General features: G+C 40.7%; 1 protein-coding gene across 1 annotated transcript in view; it reads left to right on the plus strand.

The window, feature by feature from the left end:
- FHDC1 (FH2 domain containing 1) overlaps positions 1–18,057 on the plus strand; it is a 36,829-nt gene extending 18,772 nt beyond the window's left edge. Inside the window, exons 5-12 of the mRNA XM_027891836.1 lie at positions 2,571–2,656; positions 2,738–2,838; positions 5,479–5,549; positions 5,652–5,759; positions 6,654–6,724; positions 9,039–9,156; positions 11,358–11,522; positions 13,996–18,057. Coding sequence (XP_027747637.1) covers positions 2,571–2,656; positions 2,738–2,838; positions 5,479–5,549; positions 5,652–5,759; positions 6,654–6,724; positions 9,039–9,156; positions 11,358–11,522; positions 13,996–16,038 — 2,763 coding nt within the window. The 3' untranslated portion in view covers positions 16,039–18,057. The remainder of the gene's footprint in view (positions 1–2,570; positions 2,657–2,737; positions 2,839–5,478; positions 5,550–5,651; positions 5,760–6,653; positions 6,725–9,038; positions 9,157–11,357; positions 11,523–13,995) is intronic.
- The last annotated feature ends 3,365 nt before the right edge of the window (positions 18,058–21,422 follow it).

Below are 21,422 nucleotides of genomic sequence, written 5' to 3' on the forward strand. Positions count from 1 at the left end.
TTTCCATTATGAAACTTGTAATAAAGGGGGATCAGAAAATAAATTGTCCTATCTTTACCTTAAGCTATTTCCCAGATTATTTACTGCTTTAAGGCCAAGTTAATGGATGATTTAGTATTCTATGTGAAAAACTTACACGTATGGAGAATCATGCTAAGCTGAAATTCATGCTGTGCTGAATTTCAAGGTGAAAACCTTATAAATCTTTCATGTTCCTGTTTTGTGTGCTTGTGGAATGGGTCACTGTCCACCATGTTTGGATTTTGGACTTGTTGGGTCAGCTGCTTTGCTGCTTCTTGTAAAGTTAGTTTTGAATGCCTAAGGAAAAAGTGGGGGTTAAGATGGTTGATGTAGGCTGGGAAAAGTGTAACGAGGTGTTGATTTAAGTTTGGTTACATAGACTGTCTTCTGGGTTGACTATGACCCAAAGCTTTTTGCATTTTGACATTCACTCCCCATGCTACCTATCAAAAGGCAGCCTCAGTAATGTCTTCTGTTGTGCATGTTTAGGGACATTCCTCCTCTGAATGAATTCTGGGATTTAATACTCCCTTGGAGCACTTCAGGCATTTTTCTGAGTAGGCAGAAGAAAGAGGTTTTCATCTAGAGTCTGTAAAACTAAAATTCCACATAGAAAACATTGATTGCTACTTATTGTCAAAAGTACATTTAAGTATAGTACAGGTAGCATGAATATGTTAATATTCCTTTGAGTATCTCAGGATCTCTTGTTCACTTTTTGTGCAGTTAAGTCATCAAATTGCATCTTCCTATAATTAACTATGGCTCATATGATCTTCATTTTGGTGACTTGAGATGAGTTTTTTGGTGGGCTGCTTTTCTTTCTTTCCTACCCCTCTCCCATATCTGAATACTTGTATCCTTTTCAGGCAAACTGATGTTTTCAACACGGTAAAATGAGGTTTGAGAATTCTCAGGGTTTTTTGTTTAGGTTGCAGACCACTGTTTTTTGGAAGCTACGTTAAAGAACACCTGTAAAGAAAAGACTAACTAAGATAGTAGATGTCTTCCCACTTCATGATGTAGAAAAAGTGTTTATTTTGGGTTTGTTTCTTGCTCGTTTAATACTTTAGAATTATAAGCATTGTCAAATCTTGTCTTTCCTGTTTTTTTGTTGGCAGACTTCTTGAATTACTCAGTAAATTAGGAGTTTTCTCAGGCCTCAAAAAATGGGTATACTGTTTATCTTTAGAGGAGCTTTTGTCTGAGTGTCTTGAGTTAAAAGGGGAGAGGAGGGGGGTTGTTAGGAAATAGAGCTATATAGCCTGAATAAAAATTGCTCTCTGATTAGAACTCTCTTTCTTGGTTATAAGGTTTTGTTAGTTGGTTTTGTTTGTTTGTTTGTTTGTGTGCTTTTAATTTGAAAAGGAATTCCTTTCTAGTCTGAATTCAATCTGTTTCATTTCTCTTTCTTAATATGTTGTCAACATCTATTTTTTTATGATGAGGAAAATAATTCAAGTGATTAATTTGGAAACTGATTCTTTAAAAAACCTGTTGATATCTTGCTAAATCATGGCAACGTGATAACTGTTGACGTCCTGATGTAGTGTGCCTCTCTCCCGGATAACTTAATATGCTTTCTAAAACTGAAGACCGTCTGTGTAAATGTGGTTGTTAATGGGCTTTCAGTGTAATGTTATAAAAAAGAAGGATGATGGGCTGGTGTGTAAATCAGTGGAAACATACAACTGCTGCTGGGTGTGAACTTGTTGGTTGAATGAACTCACAGCTAACTGAGAGCGAGCTGTGCTTTCGGGCCCAGATGCTGTGCTGGAAGATGTGGAAGAAATTCCGGTTACACTTAAACATACGTGCATGTGTTTTTCAGTTCTTCTATCTAAACAAATAGTGAGTATGTGGGCAGATCAGCGGCTTCCAGATCATGCAAATATATGGATTTGGTGGAGCTGGGAAGGAAGATCGCCAATATTAATGTGGTGATACTTACTTTGCATGTAAATGGTGTTTTCAGAGTACTGATAACAAATTACTTAAAATGCAAGATTGCCTTTATCTTTAAAATATTTCAAATGAATGAAAAAAATACAAACTCAAGAGGATGCAGTTTATCCCTTAAGAGTGTTCAACTCAGTTCAACTATGCCCAAGTGTATATCAGAGTTGTTGAAGAGTTGAGGATCGTTTTTCAGATCATCATCAGCGTCCTAAACATAGTGATGAGAGCAAACATTGCTAAGAAATCAGAATCAACAGTCAGAATGGTGGCATTGTATTTTCTTCCATTGGACTGTGTTTTCTGGGAGAAGGGTTGTTTTTGGTTTTGTTTTGTGGTTGTTGGTGTTTTTTTGTTTGTTTGGTTTTTTTTTTTGTTTTTTTTTTTTGTTTGTTTGTTTGTTTTTTTGTGGTTGCAGTGTGTGCAAATTACAGGAGCCTGGGATAGTGAAGCCATTCAGTCACTGGGTGGACTTTTCCAATGCCTTCTGTTAAATTTACTGCTTTTCAAGTTGTTTGCTTCCAAATTCAAGTTAATCTTGACTTTGATAAAATTGATAAAATTCTTTGCTAGTGTTTTTTTCTCTTTTCTAGGTGAAGAAATTAAAAGCCTTTGATGGAGATGTATCAAAACTGTCTCAAGCTGATTCCTTCATGTATTTACTAATCCAGGTGCCAAAGTAAGGAGATAGCAGGTTTATTCTGTTCATGATAAATGTTCTGTTTTGGCTGTCAGTTCTAAACCTGTTTGTGTGCTCCAGCTATGCTCTTAGGATTGAAGCCATGGTGTTGGAGAGGGAGTTCTCACCCTCCTGTGCTTCTCTGCAGAATGACATGAAAATTATAAGACGGGCAACAAAAGGTAATTAAATATGTTGGGACATGCCTAATACTCTTGTTTTTGTTAGCATGTTAATTAGTCTGCATTACGAAGACTAGAGCTTGAATTTCAGGTACCTTAGCTATTAAAAGGAAGCTAACTCCCCTCTGACAAATGCCATCAGGGTGTGCCTGGTGAATCTTTGCTTTCAAAATCAAAAATCTGGAGACTTTCGGACACACTAGCAACAAGTTCATTACCAAAGCCCACAAGTACTGTATCTTAAACTTAGAGAAGCAAAGGTGGTCATGACCAAATGAGGATAAGTTGTCTTTCAAGTATAGTTTGCTCATTCCTGCACCATTCTCCTTCTGATGGAATGTGCCTGTTAGACTTCTCTGCTCAGAGAATTCAGAGATTCATAGAGAAAATTACTTTCTAAATTTCTCCATACGCCATTTCCTTTAAAGGTGGCAGTGTCAATAGGCTAAAATCTTTATTGTAGAGAATACTATTGCTATTCCTATGTTTTCTGTTTCTGTTCTCTCTGTTTCTCTACATATCTGTTTTGTTCTTTACCTTTCACAAGTGTTGAAATGCTGCAGGCGTGTCTTCTACTCTGCAGGAAAATACTTAATTTCCTGTGTTCAGTTAAACATTAATGCTGACCCTTTCCAGTGTCTCGAGTGGCTATTTGCCCTGTTCCTCAATATGAAATTCTGATTTCATGCTGGAAATGTTTTTGACAGGCTAGTAGAGCCCTGCTTAGACTGCTTCTACTGGTATAAAAAAGCACAGTACTAAAATATTCAGCCATTAGCACTGGTGATTAGGATAGTCCTTTTAAATGAAAGCAAATGAAAAAAAGCCTGCTGTGTTTTTCCCACCAGTGGGGATTGATGTGCCTTAGCTTGGGATAAGGTTTGAGTTTGGCCTTTTATTAGGATCTCTTTCAAATCATTGTTCTTCATGTTTTGAGCAGACCTATGTGAGGGAATATGTTATGTGTAAAAGCAGCCGCGCCTTAGTGTCCTTCATGTCCTTCACCCAGGACATCTGTAAACTTATGAATTAATTCCCTCCAGAGGAGACACTTTGGTCTCCAACTCCTGCGTCAGGCCAGTCACGCAAATCAGGCTGACGGAGCCTTCCCTGTTTTCAGTCCACTTGTGTCATGTGCTCTTCTCCATTCGGACTTTTCACTTCAGGGTTTGTTGATAGCCTGAAGTTGTTTAGGAATTATGTCTGCTTTTCTATTGCTATCTCCTAGGTTTCTTTCCTTGTAATTAAGCTGAGAGAATACTCACTTAAATTTTAATGCTGACAATCACTAGGGGTTAGGATGGTCTAAATAACCTGATGGATTCTCATCTAGCCTGCAAATGGATGGATGTCCTAGTGACGCGGAGCAGGCTCTTACTATGCAAAGTCTTTACAAGCTGTCTTCTCTCCTTGGCCTTGTGAAATTTGCTATTCTTTTCTGTATTGCCTCGTCTTTCTTCCTCCTTGCTTCCTCACCTATAGTCTGTCAGATCAAAGGTTATTTAATTAGTTCTCTGTTTTTAGGCTCCTAATACTGAAATACAAATTTACAAGGGCTATCTGCTTCCAAAATGATAGATATCTGTATTGTGTTGAGCAGTTGAATGCAGGATAAAAATTATAGAATGTGAACTTGGAAACAAAATAGGTTTTTAAAGTATTTACACTGCAATCAAAAGGATTCTACCTCGTATTACATTCATCAGTCTAAAGTATAGTATATTACATTAAAACCAGCTCATGGTGATTTTCTTGCCGTATGGGCACTTGCAAATTTGGAGTTATTTGGTTTGCTGTGCCATTTGTGTAATGCCAATTTATTAACTCTTTACAGTTCTGAATTTCTGCATCTCATTTTGAGGGCAATCTCTCTGGTGCCTTCTAAGCACATGTAATGTTCTTTGCTCGTGTGTGGCTGGGTGGAAAGGTGTATGAATTCAGATAAAGCAGTTCTCTGCATTTTGTAGGAAATGGAAATACCTACAAACCAGGCTTCTGTGATGGAAAAACTTTAAAAGGCAGTTTTATTCCATTTGACTCTTCGCATCACACTGAATATAACTTTATACTAAATCATCTTTGATGTGACTGAAGTAAAATAAATGCTGCTCTGAGTTGGTGATCATACAGAAATAAAATTATGATTCATAGTGGGAGTGGGATAAGAAGGAAAATTTAAAAACTGCCTGTTATCTTTTCAGGCCTCATGGCCAAGTCTGCTAAAAAAAGAATAATTGTTCAGAAGCCCGATCCTGGCAGATGGCAAATGGATCCTGCAGGGTGCAGAACACTTGCCTCACACTGGAATTAGTAGGTGGTGAGGTTACTTAACCATTTGCATGAGACACTTCACACATTGCAGGATTAGGCCCTAAATGTTTCCTTAGCTGCTGCAAGTTGCCTTGGAAATACTACACTTGCTAAGTTAAAGTCTGAACATACACTTGGGGTTTGTCAATTGTGCTCGTGAATTGGAGTTACATAGTAGCATTATTTTTCCCACGACCTCTTCACAGTTTATTGTAGTTTCCTGTTAAAATTTTAAAATAAAAAAGCTTGAGATGAAGAGGAGTTTGGTAACTGACTGTGTATATTTCTAAACAAACACTTGTTAGACAGCAATTTTCTTGCTCCTTACAGAGCTAATGACTTGTGAGGAACTGCATTCCATATTGCACTTGGTCCTTCAGGCTGGGAATATTATGAATGCGGTAAGTGACATCCAAAAGGGAGATGGCTGATGGACCATACTTCCTTGTTAGTAATGCAGTGCACTGATGTCATGCCTCAGCTGTTTGCTCATTTCTTTTTAGGGAGGTTATGCTGGCAATGCTGTTGGATTTAAACTGTCGTCACTGCTCAAGCTGGCGGACACAAAAGCAAACAAACCTGGGATGAGTCTGCTGCATTTTGTTGCTCTGGTATAGAAAAACTATTTTGCTGGTATAAGCAACTGCTACAAATGTAGGTCCATAAATGATAGACAGTAGAAGGGGCCATGTACCTCAGAAAAAAACAGCTTTTTTGCAACTTTGATCTAATCTTCACCTGTCTTCTCCTGCCGTAAAATTCACCAGTTTACCTCTACCTGGTCATCCTGTCCAGAAACCCATGGAAAACTTAGGTTTTTATATCATGTGTAAACTTGCCTTCATCAAACTTCATCACTGTAGATTTTCTCTTATTGTCCTGAATTCTTACACTGTGGAAGTGGCTTATTTTGATAAAATATTCTTTCAGTCTTCCTATTGGATCTTTTGAGCAGCCTTTTTGATAGTTTTTCTCCTTCGATGACTGACACAAGTTTGTAAAGCTGCTGCAGACTTTTTTCAAGCTATTTTTCCTTCCTTTCAAACTTCTTGATTTTAGAAGGGAGAGAGTTGAAATGCTTCTGTATGTGACTTTGGTTATCTGTGTACAAACTGGCTTAACAGATTTCCAGCCAGCAAACAATAGGGTATTAATTGATGTTTGCACAGGAAACATTGTATCTGCTCAAACAATGGCATCACTAAATTGTTCATTCCTTGACATTCCTTTATTAATACATGTGGCTTATGTTCACTAGCAGAATCAGCTATTATTGCACACTGGAAAACGGAAGCTGGAGTTTAAAGTTTCCAGTTCTAATCCCTGCCTTTCTTTAAGGGATGTCCTCCACTCAGTTGTGTTAGGATTGAATGGGAAGAAAATGCAAGAGAGAAACCTTTAAGTGCCCTCCCAGAAGCTTTAGAACTGCCAGACTTAGGGACTTTGGCATGGTAGTGGAATGTTAATGGATTGTGTGTGTTTTGGTTTTGTTGTGTTTGTTTCAGGAAGCCCAAAAGAAAGATGCTGCTCTTCTCAACTTTTCAGAAAAAATCGGGAGTGTTCATGATGCCGCCAGGTGAGTTAAAAGAAAACTGAGAACTTATGGTTAGACCGTGACTTGGAATTTTCTTATTTGTGAAGCAATGAAGCCTGTTCAGGGAAGTCTTGGCACAAAAGCAGATCTTTACAAATGTTTACTGTAGCTTTGAGGGCTTAATTTCCATTTACTAGCAGAAGTATGCCTGCAATGTGCCTTCAGGTATGAGGTTTTTTTATTACATGATCTCCATAGGGGTTTGGTAGTTCTGTCTCCGTCAAGTACATGTGCGTGTTCATTACTTTTAAGGGATTGAACTAAAAGCGTGTTACTGTTTTTCCTTAAATCAATTTTCATCTGTCTCTGAGAAGGCTACAGTACTTTTCCAAATCTGGTATCAGGTACAGGTGCTGGCCCTGGCTTTGCTTAGATGCTTTTTGAGGTTCCATTTGCTTCCTCTGTATTTGCTGTCTTGGATGGAAAATCTGAAGGGCTTGTTGGCTCTGCATTTTTATCATCCTAAAGTCTCAAGCTGCATAATTTTAAACTGAACATGATTCGTACCTTGATAACTGTACTTGCTTATGTGAGACAGCATGATCTAAATCCTAAATCTGGAAGCTAGCAATGCTGAAGTTCTGTTCCCAGTTTTGCTACTTCCTTACTCTTGAGCTTTGGGCAATCTATTTACATTCTTTTCCCAGCTGTAAAATGGATCCAGTCTCTTAGATCTGATGGAGAGTTAAGTAATGTCTGCAAAAGACTGAAATCTTCTGAGGAAAGGAGTGGCCATGGAGTTAATAAAAAAATTTTTGAGGGACCACCTGTGTGGCTCTCTGCCATCCAACCCACACACCTTTTTGGCAGTCTGCCATGTGGCCTGCTGGGGAATGTAGCTTTCCTTGCCATCCAAGCCCCCTGGCAAACAGCAGGGGAACAGGCAGAATACCAAATTTGGTGATTTTTTTTTTTTTTCTAACCACTTTGTCCTTTGATCACATTTGTTAATGCTGAAAATCTTCTGTTGTAACTCATGCTGAAGTCTATTCAGGGAATGCACTCTGTACAGGAAAATGAAACAAAATTAAATAGTGCCTCACCATGGGGCATGCGGAAGGTCTTTAGAGAGAACTGTCATGTACAAGTTGCTCATAAATTCTCCCAATTAGAGCATGTTAAAACATCTACCATTATGTTCTTTATTTTTTATTGTCTTGCCTTCTTTATTTGTAGGCTATCCTCTTCCTCCTTCCAAGGCAGAAAAAAGTAGCCTGTATTTTCTACTGCTTTTCTTAGTTGCAAAAACACCCATGATCTGCCCAGAACAGGGAACTTATCTTTGCAGATGAAGTAAGCAGAGAAAAATCAGCACACGTTATATTCATTTGTGCGTGCACTGACAAACTTATGCATGCTGTCACCATCCGCTGCCACGTGCACTCCAGTTGGTCTGACACAACTTCTTCAGCTTTACTATTTGAAAGTCATGCTGCTGGTGAAATGACTTTAGTTCAAAGTATGTGTGCAGTTGTTAATCTTTATCATTTGGGAAACCGTAGTGCTTCAGTTCCTAGGCAAAGGCTTGTTCTCTTGTGAAGGAAATGCCATAAATTTAGAATCATTTACTCTCAAAGTGACTGAGAGATTTAGGTGGGAACTGCCACTGTATGGAACGTGAGTCTTTGAGGAGAGCGCTTAGATTACATCAGATCAGAGCTCCTTCTTTTGATCTTCAGGTTCTGAGTTACCTCTCCACAGGAACAGCTCTGGTAGGTAGTAGAAGGATGAAATGTTGTGACTGCTGGGTTTATACTGTGTAGACTGTGTTGCTGTGACTGCTTAGAAGAGTGTAGCATGCAATTTCATGATCCCAGATGCTACTGCCAAAATGGGTAGTCCTGGCTGACAGTCTCTTTTTGTGGCAGCTCCAGCACTCGAACAGTGATGTAATCAGTTTGGCTTTTCCGTTTTCCTAGGTTAATTTGCAGTACACAGATACAGCTAGCCATCTAGAAAATGAGTGCTAGCACTGGCACCAGGGAGAGAAAAGGAACATCTGGTCAGAGGCAGGGTGGCATTACCCTTTCTCGTGGTAAGGGTGGGTAGGACTGGCTGGAGTTAATCGTGAAACCACACCCCATGGGAATCTTTTCAGGTTGCAAATTAGAAGAAATGTGCTTATCTCTCTCCTAGCCTTCAGTGTCTCCTCTGGAAAGATTTCCTGAACAGGCAGGTCTTGTTTGATGGCCAGGTTGCACCTCATGTAAAACATCCATTTTTGCAGCATGTTGTGGCTAACCTGTGGGCCACTCCTTCTCCTTTGATAAACATTCTCCTTATATGCTATTTTTAGGTTATCCATTGATAATGTAGAAGCAGAGCTGCACTCGCTGTCTCTCAAGGCAAGATCTGTTAAAGACAGCATCCGACGAGACCCAAAACTCTTTCACCAGATGGAAAGCTTTCTCCAGGTTTGTAGGATATCTGTATTAATGTGTTAGTGTCACCTGAATGCAGGAGCATTCCTCAGCTGAATTCAGTTTGTATGGACATGTTAGTAAACAGAAGTGTTATTTTAATACGCCTCCCCTATCAACTGTACAAAGGTGTTCCAGCCTCATGCTATTTGTCAAGTAAGAGTGTTGGACTGTGTTTTTACAGGGAGGGATACTGAGTGTACATTGCCCCAGGCTTGTTAGGCAAGCGTGTTTAATGCATGTGAAATGACTGATGAAGATCAGTAGTTAAAATATAAGACAATTTGGAGTGGTCAATGGTTTTGTACTTCGCAGCTGCCCAAAATATAGTATCTGCGTGTTATGTTATACTGGAGCACATTAATTTTAGATGAGACTGTGCTGTAAATATAAATCTTTGTTGCTGGGTTTTTGAAGAGATACTAGAAGGTGGAAGGTTAAGGGACTGTTTTCTCTACTAATTTACCCTTAGCACAGTGTCTTATTCTGAGCCATTCCATTATTTCCGGGTGGATTCTCCTTTTTTTCTTTTTCTTTTAGTACTGCAGTGACTTTACAGGCCTGAATGTGTATAGCACTTAACTTTAAAGCAGAGTTCTTGGTATTTTCTGAATATGTGGTGATGCTTGAAGAAATACATATTATACTTAAATTATTTTTCTGTTTCATGTTATAGATAATTATTAAAAGTAAGAAGGCAGGTGTTGATCCGGAACTTAACTACCCTGATTTTCAACTTGCAAATATAGTTAATAGTCCCTGCAGTTTTTCAGGAGATGAAAAGCTGATGAAGAAAGGGGTGGGTTAAGATTGAAATACTTGTCCTCATTCACTCTGAATTGTTGGCTTTTATCCATTGCACCCAGACTCTTTAATGTTATGTTTTAACATGTTTGGGATTTTTAAAAATTTAATAGCTGGTTTTATGTAACACTACAACCTTGTTTAGGCCACATTCCAAAAGAAATGTTGGGAAAAAATCATTTTACAAATGCATACCTTACATAAAGACTTCCGGTTTTTGTTTCTAAATTAAGGTGATAGCCAAGCTGATATAAAAGTCAGCTTTGATTATCTCACCCTCATGAATAAAGTACTGAATATGTGGTAGGAACTGATTTTCGATGTATGCTTTTATCAGTTGTCCAGTTTATCTTCATTCCAGGTTTTATTGTGAGCCTTTTTTTTTTTTTTTCTTTTTTTTTTCTTAAGACTAGAAAGTCATATTTGTTCCTACTCTACTGGTATAATCTTCCAGGTAACTTCCTGAAAGCAGGCTTGGCTCAAATGGTCACCAGTGCCTCCAGCTGCCTTTTCCCACCCCAGTATTACATTATCAAAAGTATTTGGGTGTTCATGAGTTAGAGTCTGAGAACACACTTGTCTGAAAATTATCTTTTCTCATCAGGGTTGCTTTAAGTCACATGTGGTCTCAGATCTGGCATTGGGCAAGGTTAGAAGTGAGTGGCTGGTGATGCTGACAGAGGAGACAGGAGCACCTGGGCGAAGTGTTTTAAGCAGTTCTGCAGCTCAAAGTCTAATCACAGCCTTATTCTCCTCCTCCTCAATCTTTTTGCACTGATCTACTTCCATCCTGTGTGTATAGCTCTGCATTTACGATTCAAAGTGCTACTTTATGGGATCATTTTCTGAATGTCTTAAAATACACATATTTCCAGCAGTTCCTTGCCTTTCTGGCATGAAAACATTTTTTTTATTATGGTCTAGGGTCACCTTAGGAAGGAATTGATTTTGTGATGTATATCCATGAATTTATTCATGTACCTTTTTGGAAGAGTGGGGAGGAGGAATTAATCCTTTATGCTTGGTTGAAAGTTGAAGGGGAAATGGGAAACTAAGAAATTAAGAACTTTTAAGGGGCTCCCTGGTGATCTGTCAGTGTCCTAGTACAATCTTTGATTTTACTTATATAAAAATTGAAGTTCTAAGTCTGTTCAAGGGCTTTTGGACTTCTTCCTGGTGTTTATCCAATTTTCCTGACCTTCTTTATTCAGCTGGCTGAAATGACATGTTCCCTTTTGTTAGTAGTAGTTCTCCTTCAAAATGTTTATTTCCCAGGCTTGGTAACAACTTCTAGGTTGGAACATGAATTTCATGAGATCCTAATATATACATGACCTGTAGTGACTTTAATTTTTCTGTGTGGTTCATGCTGTATATGGTTTTTGCTGCAGTTTGCTGTAAGACATCTAAAGGAGCTTGAACACCAGAAACGAGAATTGCAAAAGGAGGGAAATGCTCTCATTGACTTTTTCTGTGAAGACAAAGAAACTATGAAGTTGGATGAATGTTTCCAGATATTTAGGGACTTCTGCATAAGATTCAACACAGCTGTCAAGGTAAGAACGCTGAAGTATACCAAGATGAAGGAGAAGTATTGGCATTGGTTACAGTTTTGGTTCAGCGAAGTCTACCTGTTGTTACAAGTATTTTTAGGCCTTTATAAATAGTATGAATTAGTTGGATCCACACATTTCTTTATTTCTGTGCCTTATGCAATCAGCATTTGACAGCACTTCGTGTAACAGTTTTAGTTCAGAAAAAAGAGAACAATCCGGATGTGTAGCAAGCTGACAGGATGTTCAGCTAACGTGCCCATTGTACCATTAGCTTACCTATCCTTTGCCACCCGAGACAGTACGTAGCTACACGTGTGTGTGAGCATTATACAAATGTACAGAACCACGTGGTGATCACTGTTGCAGTCAGTTTGGCAAGAGATAACTTCGTGCATATACGTTCAGATATTTGGGGGGTTTAATTCATAGTCACACATTATTAGTGGTTGTTGGATAGCTATTAATTTGAGGTCCAATGGGGATTTTTTTTCTCTCTGTAGTAAGCAGCTACACTTTAAAAATGACAAATGAGACTCTTACTTGGAAATATTGAGAAGATATTAATTAAGATTATTAATATCTTAATTAAGAGAACAATCAAAATTAAGAGAACAATTCAGAATAAAGATGGCTGTTCTGACAAATGAATGTGATGTGTGGACAGCAAAACCAGCAGTTTAAAGAGATGGCTTGTACCACAGTGGCCATGTGCACATATTTCAAATGTTTAAACATTTTTTGCTGTCTTTTAACATGTCTGTATGTGCTTAAAATAGATTTTTCATTTGAGTAAAATCTCCTAAAACGTGTTCTGGGTGGGGTTAAAATTTTCTGTCTAATATGGAATATGATGATAATAACAGGATCTACACCTTTTTTTAACCATTTGTCTTTACAAAGCAGTATTTAAAATTGAGCTGCAGCATTTGGCAAAAATTCATTCTGTTGTTCTATACGTGTGAAAGCAAGCTATCTGCCACAGACATTTTTCCTTTCTTAGCTCCTCGGGTTTCTTAAGTCTCTAATGCATCTTATCTTTCAGAGCCCAGTGTAGTCTCCAATCTACTTTAAGAGGTGTAGATTAATCCATTCATCAAAAAGCATTAGGGTTTTGTTTACTGAAAGCTTTCAGGTGACTTCTTCTAGTTATGCAGCTCTTCTGTTGTCACAACAGTGGGAAGATCAAACTAGACAGTGCTTCAGACAAATATAGGTGTGTTTTTTTTAAAGAGTGTGCCAGTGATCAGAACAGATTTAACAACATGCTGAAAAACTATGTAATTTTTAAACCCTCTGTCAAGACCAGCCTCCCACTTCTTTCTTTTGTTACAGCTGTACTGGCTGCAGCAAACCAGGTCCTTTATTTCAGAAAGTAACCCAGAAAGCTTAACCAAAGGTACAGCGGGATTAAATGTGAAGCCTAGAGGTGACAGTTAAAATGTTGATATTTGCAGGAAATCACCGGTAACTATTTTAGTAAAAAGGTGTTACTCTGTTGTCTTTCAAACACAAAATACCTCGTCTATGGCTTCCTGAACCAAAACCCCTCAGTCTAGCTGCCAAAGTCTCCATCCTATCCTGGGCAACCTCTCTACAACAGTTGCCAGTTTTTGAAGCCAACAGTGAATATGAGATCCAGAATTGGAGCGAGACATTGATTAATTGTCCTTGAGTGGTGTGAGTTGATGTCTAAGTATTGAGAGGCTTTGTGTTAACTTCTCTTATTTGCTTCCATATGCAATTAAGCAATGACTCTTTGCAAAATCTCCAATCTGTAGTGATAGAGGGAAGTAGCACTGTAGAAATTGCACTTGCTGAGGAACAATTGCAATTAAAGTAATGGAGGATGGAAGTACCATGCTGTTAGCTGCATGCTTGTGAGAAAAGTTTGTCTTAAAATACAAATGTAATGATTAGATAGATGTTTACTCACCTGATAAAACTGCCAACTTTAAACTTAGTGAGGACTTCAAGCTCTCCATCTTATAGCAGGAACTTTTTAGCAAAGGTGGAGGCTAGTTGGGCACCAAGCCTGCCAGAGTTCAAGATGCATTTGGACAACGCTCTCAGGCACATGGAGTAATTTTTAGGCTGTCCTGGGCAGGGCCAGGAGTTGGACATCAATGATCCTTGTGGGTCCCCTTCCAACTCAGGATATTCTATGACCTGACATCTGCTTGGGTCTGATAGGTCACGTTGCTGGTCTTTGCAGGGACTTGTGCATTTTTTGCTTACGCTGACCAGACTGATGTGTTGTCAGCATTAGTTATGTGGGGGACTGCTCTCCATAGGGTTAATAGTTGCAGGCTGTGGTTGCCATGGTGATGTCATGTGTGCATATTTATTGGAGGCTGGGAGAGGGTGATAGCAGTAGGAGCTAACTTCGATGGGAAGAAATAAAGGGAGAGATAAACTAGTGTGTCTTGTTCTCGTGCATAGGACACTGTCATATATTTATGGTTTTCCCCTCTAGGAAAACAGAGAGCGAGAGATGCAGGAACTTCATAGTCTGCAAAGGCGAAAGGAGCTGGAGGAGAAGCGTCGATCCTGGGCAGCTGGAGAGCTTGGGAGCTTTGGGCGGAGCAGCAGTGAAAATGATGTGGAGATGTTGGCCAAGAAAGGACTCGGGGAGTTTCTTCCCTTCTTGCAGCAGAGACCTCAAAGCCCTTTGTACAGAAACACAAATTCTAGACGCTCTCGACTTTCTTTGGGGATTACTGCAGACAGGGAGTTGCAGAGTTTCCTGGAAATCTCAAAAGACGAGGATCCAAACAAGTTTAACAGCCTTCCCCGTGCAAACACCCGACAAGCAAGACCAAACGCAGCCTGGACTGAATCCAAAGAAACAACAGATCTCAACTTAAATACCTTGAACTTACACCAGCAATCTGAAATGGAAGTGAAAGGTGGTGGCCTAGCGCAGGTGCCTCCAGCTCAGCCCAGTCACTTCAGCGGCTCAGCTGGTCCTGGTGCCCGTCATTCACAGAGGAGCACCGACTGCAACGTGCACACTTCCAACATTTCCTGCGAGGAGTCCACAGATATAAATGCCCTGGCCCTGGCAATTGAGGAGCGTGAACTTAAGGGATTACGCAAGTTTGACATTCAAGGAGCAAAGCCTGCAGAGGATGCACCTCTAATATATTTAGAGGATGGTGGTGGAACAGACTTGGAGACTCTAGATGATCTAAGCTTTCATTCCCTGAGCACTGCCGATGACGACCTGCCTCCAACTTGCAGAAGTTCCAGAGAGGTCCATGACCATCAAGCCAAGGCAGTGGGTCATAAGAGTGAAGCTTCAGAGCCCAGCAGCAGCAGCCCCATGTCTGTGGATACAAGTGTTTCGGCAAGTAGGGAGGACGGGCCAATGTGCTACGTGTCAGATACGACAACTGATTGTTCTTTGACGTTGGACTCTGAAGAGGGAAACGATTTTAAATCAACAGGCAATGAAATAAGAAGTGAGGCTGTCAAAGCATGCTCCTCTGGGAATGATGCTCAACACAGGGCTAGAACTTTCTTCACAAATCTGAATTCTGCTTCTGACAAGGACCCGTCTCTTCATGCTTCTCCAAATGATAAGGATGATGCCAATAGCAAGCACACCATTCCTAAAGAAAAGCCCATAAAAAATAAAGATCCAGCAGGACCAAAGAGAAACTCTCTGAAAGATAGATCTCCAAGCTCCTCAAAACCCAGTGGCACTCGCCCTAGCCACACAGCTCCTTCCAGACCTGTCAGAACTTTGAATGCCTCTGAGAATGAAAGTATGAGGAAAGTGGTGCCTATTTCTCGGTCAAACAGGGCACCAAGCAGCGTGAAAAAGCCAGAACCCAAGCCAGTCCTTCGTGAAACTAGTACAGTGGAAAGTCGACTGTCTCATCGCAGCTCTGTCCGAGGCACAACAGACACACTGCCAAGAAGTCCTTACAGGCACAGCATGTCAGTAGAGGAGCCAAAGTTACGAAGGGGCACTGTCACCTCAAGCAGTGCTCATTTTGAGAGGGACAGAGCCTCTCTCAAGAAGCCAAGCTCTAAACCTGTTAGGAGTAATGTCAAATCAAAGACGGACGAAACAAAGATGTGTCGCTCCAGTGTAAAACCCCAGACTCCTACAGATGACACCAAGGTTGCCACAGTCAGTATTCCCAAAACACCATCTGCTGTCCCAAACTTTGCGAGGAATACAGTGGCCTCTTCTTCAAAGCGTGCAAAAGTGGATCTGTCCAGCTCATCCAGACCTCCAACCATCACAAGGTCTGTGTCCCAGAGGCTGCCTAAAGTGAAGCCAGCAGCGGCCTCTGATGATCCGAATCCAAAGGAGAACAGTGTGAGTACCTTAAAGAGAGCGAGTAGTGCCAGAGTGGTTGGAAGAAGCATCCTGCAGGGAGAAGCCATCAGCACTACAGCAGAGCCTGCACCAAAGGAGCAGGGAACAGTGGAAAAGGCCTCTCTTAAACTGAAAGATGCAAACCGGACCACAATTGGTAAAATACTGAAGCCATTACTGAAATAAGGGAGAGGGGTTTTTTAACCTTGCAATGTGAACACTTGTTCAAGCACTGGATGTCTGTGTAGTGAAATTCCTTAAAACAGTAACGTTGCCGATAAATGGCAACATGTGCTCATTTAAGTGCAGCACACTTTGGAAAAGGGCAAGTAGTTGTGTTCTGGTCTAAATCCTTTTTTATGAATTTGAATGTATTTGAAGCTACTGTGATGGAATGCAAGCAGAACAGCAAATCTTTGTTTTTATGATACAGAAGGTCACCAAAAGCCAAAAAGTTTTAACTACAAGATGAAAAACTTTGTGACAGAAAACGTGGATATAGGCCAGTTTTTTTGTGTACATAAGATTCTTCCTAAGACTCAAGCCTTTATGCTGGTTGGTTTTCTTACTCGATGTCAAAATGAATCCTGTGGAACAGTACTGAAAACAAACTTAGGTGATTGTGCTTTCCATTGCTTTCAATTCCTTGGATTCGGGAGATCTTTTTGCCTGTTGCGAAGTCCATTGCTGGCAATTGGACAGACTGGGAACTGCTGGCCAAAAAAATGTAAAACAAGACATTTGCTGTTTGTGGCTATCTTTAACCTCTCTGAAGAATTTATAGCATGTTTTATGAATGTGTATGTGTGTCTGGAAAAGGCTTTCTGCTGGGCAGGAGGCTTGTTCTCCAAGAATGTGGCAGCATTGTCTTGCATGCACACGTAGGTATGGCTGGTGCTGCATTGAATAGCACAGCTGGAGGCTGTGCCTGTTAGAAGGGCCATCTGTAACCATTGGGATGATGACTACTCCTGACTTGTTTTGATCACAAGCAAACTTGCCAGCTTTTGGTCATACAGAAGTGCCATATATTTATGTTACGTATCAGGATGTTTGCAGTTCAGCTCTTGAAGGCTGCAATGTAGTGCCGAGCACTTTCTTACCATTCCATGTTTCCACTGGTTTATATACTACCAAATTACTTGAATGTTGCAATGGCTCTGATTGAGCCATTAGTTTCCTTGCCTCCTCCTCCTTCTCCACTCCCTCTCCTTGTCAACAAGAATATTTAGCATGAAACACAGAGCTTACGCATGACAGTGTTTTTGTAGAGCTCCTTGGTTGCTTCAAATGTGGCTTTTAATGTTTAAAGACTCTAAAGGAATTAAACTAGTATTTGATAAGCTTTTTGCAAAATAAAAACACCTTTTTTTTTCTTGCAGATACAAATTTTAACTCCTGTCATACTAAGATAAAGAGAATGAGGGAAAACTCATTCAGCATGCTGTGCATCTTCCCAAGAGAAATGTAGGTAGGTAGGGAAACTGCTGTTCTCCTAAGCATCTTATTTAAAGAGTTGCCTTTTATTCACTTACGAAGAAAGCCTCACTTAAGAATAAAATAAAAAATAAAAGGAAAATCTCTTTGGACAAGGGGCACTGACTTACTAGTGGTAGATCTGTTTGTCTGCTCTATCCCTCAGTGCTGGGAGAGCATAATTCAGTGAGAATGAGCCATTTAATTGCTCACATTCTTCTCACGGGCTAGTATCAGGGACAGCTAGCTTTGAGGTTTGAATTTGGCAAGGCGCCTTTAGCTCCTCCCACGTACCCGCAAATCTTGATGCAGACATCATACCCAACCACCGTGAAGTATTGCATAGGGCCTCTTGTTTGAGTCTGTCCCACAGGGAGAATTTATATAGCCTGCTTTTCGGCAAGAGCAAATATTTTGCTTGAAATGCCATAAGCTTTTTGGATACTGCCTCCCTTGTGGGTTAGATAAAAAAGCATCTCCCTTCTTATTTGTATCTGTGTGGATGTATGCACATCTGCAAGAGCAGATTATTCTCTTTTTTCCTTTTTTAAAAAAGAAAAAAAACAACAGATTTTATTGGTAGCAAGCTTGAAAAATAATTTAAATGTGTTTGGAACATGTAAATAAATTTCTATGAATTGGTGTAAAAGAAAACTGACTGTATTTAATGGAACATTTATACATTTCGGAGTAACTCGGTAGTTTAATAAAGTTCCCGTTTACTGGGTATGAGGTTCGTACTTTCTCCTTCCCGTTATACTCTTGGCTTTTGTCCTGGATGTCTCAAGCAGCCGAGTCTGGGTGTAGGTGACTGTGGAAAGACTTCACAGCAGAAATTGTGGTTTGTTTTTGTACATGCAATTGAACTTTGGTTTCTGAATGTTTCTGAGGTGGGACTTTCTGCACATCTTTGGGTATAACAGGGAAGGCATTAGATGGTAGATGCAGCACTTTGTGTACATATTGTATGTTGTGGCCAAGGCAAATGTTCATGGCACTAACAAGTCTGGATCTGTCGCTATCTTCATGCCTTTTAGCTTAGTACACTTTATTGAGAAATTCTGGTTTACAGCTCCCAGGACTGTGGAAATAAAGAATGACCTGTTTTGCAGGAGCAGGTGGTGGCTTTTAGACTGCAATTCTGAATTTTTCAATCTTGTCCCGTTCTCCCATTATTTTTTGTTCTTTACTGCATACAAAAGAACATCTATTCAGCAGAAAAAAAGCGAAATCCAGCCAGCCTCCTTGTCCTTAGGGAGCTCTTCCTCCTCTCTGCTATGGAAATGATTTCTGGACTGGAATTGCTGCTATTTGCAAACTTGTTTAGCCCCTGACTTTTCTAGTTTGGTGAGTGTGTCTCTCCCCGTTTGGAGTGGCAAGCACCTGCCAGTGCTGAGTGATGGCTGCTGGTGGAATCTACGTGGGAAAGCCCTTCACCAGCAAAAGGTGTGTCTCAAAAGTTTATGTTTTTTTTAAACTTCATTTTTATGTCAAAAGGGTGTATAATTATCAATTCATTATTTAAACTACCAGCTGTCAGAGACAGTGATTCCCTGTAGCTGTAATTTCCCATGTCATACAATTTTCCCAAACACTAACAGGCCAGGGTGCCTGGTTGCAGTTGGTTTTCAAGACAGAACTGAAACCTTTTCTCCAGCTTTGTTCTCTTGAATGGCTGATGCTTCCAACTGTGACCGGGGGTACATCGATCTCCTTTGGTAGCTGCTGAGGTGGCAGTGAACTGGGGGAGCCCGAGGGACCATGAGGGAATCTGATGGAGACTGAGAGATAGAGGATGGCCGTGGGAGTAAGGGGTGCTGATTCATACTAGAGGAATTTAATATTCACATCTCATGTGGGAGCTGCATACAAATGAGGGGCTCGGTGCATCCCTCATTACAACAGCTCATTAAATTATCAAGAAAGACAGAAAGGGTTCCCATCACACCTCCCACAGTGTACAAGTCCGGACGGTCTCATTCAAAATAGCCCATCAGTATCTTTCTAATCCAAGGGCACATCTGTGCGGACGGACGCAGACAGCCACACGCTGGCTCCCTCCTAACCTGAGCCGAGCCAGTGCCAGGCTGGAGGCGCAGGGCGCGTTCTGTGGGCGCTGACCCCGAGCTGGCACCCCGCGGCTGTAATTGCACACCCTCGGCCGGGCTCGCCGATTCGGCAGCGCCGCCGCAGAGCCCCGGCTGTCCGCCCCCAGGAAGACCTGCCCGCCGCTGCAAGTGAGAACGTAATCCCTGTGAGAGAGGCCCAGCTAAACACAGTTCCTTTCAGATTTGGCTGCTCAGTGTTTTCCATTAACTTGATACATGCTGTTTACATCCTACTGCCGCCAGTGCCAGAGATAACTGCCTAGGGAACAGCTCCCTACAGGTATTGTTAACAGCTGCTGGAAACAAAGGAGTTTGTTTTAGCCACGTCACTATCTAAATAGCCAGAAATACGTTACTTTTTTATTACTTGTGAGCTGATATTAGAAACTCTTGATATGTTCTCCTGGTTGAAAGATGCACTCTGGAAATCTTGTATGCCATTAAAAGTGGCAGCTGAGCAAATATCCTTGCAACTTCAAAAGAAAGTGACGCTGAGGCAAGGGACATTTGAAGGTTCTTGGTGTAAGGTGTGTGATCACCACCACCAACTATTTGCACTCAGAGAAAACTGATTCCAGCCAGCTGTTTTTTCTTGCCATATAGGTGGTTTCTAAAGGCTGAGGTTGCAGGGTAGACACTGCCTCAGCTGGCAACTTGCTCTGATTAAAAAAAAAAAAAAAAAAAAGGAGAAGAAGAGAAAAATCCTCATTAATCTCTAGTTGCTGATGTCCTTACTTGTAGCACTGAAGCACTGGGGATGTGAGCATGTTGACTTCAGTGGTGCTGTTTAGGGTGAGTTTGGCAATGGCTGAGCAAATACTCAGCAAGGGTGGCCTTGTCTGCATGGAGGGGAGAGAGTTACATGGGTTTCTAAGACCATTCACACCATCTGAAGCAGACAGACTCCCTTTGAACAGAGATGTGCCTCTTCTGCTTTTCATCAGGTCTGAACAATAGCTCCTTTTTTTGTCCTATTCAAAAAAAAAAAAAGGCAAAAAGCTTTGATGCCTCCTCGTGGGTCAAGTGGAGCAAAGATACGAACTCTACCTACTTTGTTTTTTGTCTTTTTTTAAACAATAGGACTTTGACTCATAAATAGAGCTGTTAGCTTCAATTAACTCTCTCCTGCACAGAGGCAGCAGATATTTTCAATGGCTGCAGTGATCCAGCTGCAAAACAGGCATAAAAGCAAGAACTGTTTAGCTCCCAAGTGCATCCCAGTGACCACTTCCTCTTTGCTCTGAAATACAAACCTTAGCAACTGAACCTAGACAATGTTAATTTGGGCACCCAAGAGTAGCTGGCTAAAAAATGTTTGATTCCACTTCTAAATAATTGCTTATGATTACTTTTATTTTCCATTAGTCTCCCATTTTGTTGTCATTAGAAGTAAAAAAGTGATCTTCAACAGAGATCAGTGAAGCAGGGCTGAGGGTTGCAAACCTATCCACATCACTTCCCTGGTGCTTGCTATCATAGGCCTTTTCTGTAGGGTTAAGTAAACAGATTGACTCTCTATGTACACTTTCGATAGTTTCATCAAAAGAGTAAGATTTTACATCTTTCAGGTCGGGTAGCACAAGTTGTGGGAAGGAACTGAATATATTTCCAAGGTGGATACCTGCACAGTGGGTGTTAAGCATTACTGAAGCCCAGTAACTGATGTGCTGCCTAGGGAAAAGTGCATAACGGAAAATGTAGCAAAAACAAATGGATAGACACAACTGGAGACAAGTATTCAGAACCCATACGGGCCACTTTCTGCTGTGTCTGGCAACTCCAGGTTTAAATCACGGCCTCCAGGAGAAACTGGGACTCCCCTGTGCCTGACTCCACTGAATCACTGCAGAAAGCAATTCTCTGAAAACTGCTGGAGTCGCTTGAGTTCTGGGGCTGAAACTAGGACACGTTGCTAGCTTCATGTTTAGGTTTCTGGTGTTTCTCACGCAGCATTTTAAACTGATTCAGATATATTCCCTGTGCAAA

This window comes from Empidonax traillii, unplaced genomic scaffold, assembly GCF_003031625.1.
Source record: "Empidonax traillii isolate 1590-97213 ecotype Southwest subspecies unplaced genomic scaffold, ASM303162v1 scaffold331:size1191723, whole genome shotgun sequence".
NCBI lineage: Eukaryota > Metazoa > Chordata > Aves > Passeriformes > Tyrannidae > Empidonax > Empidonax traillii.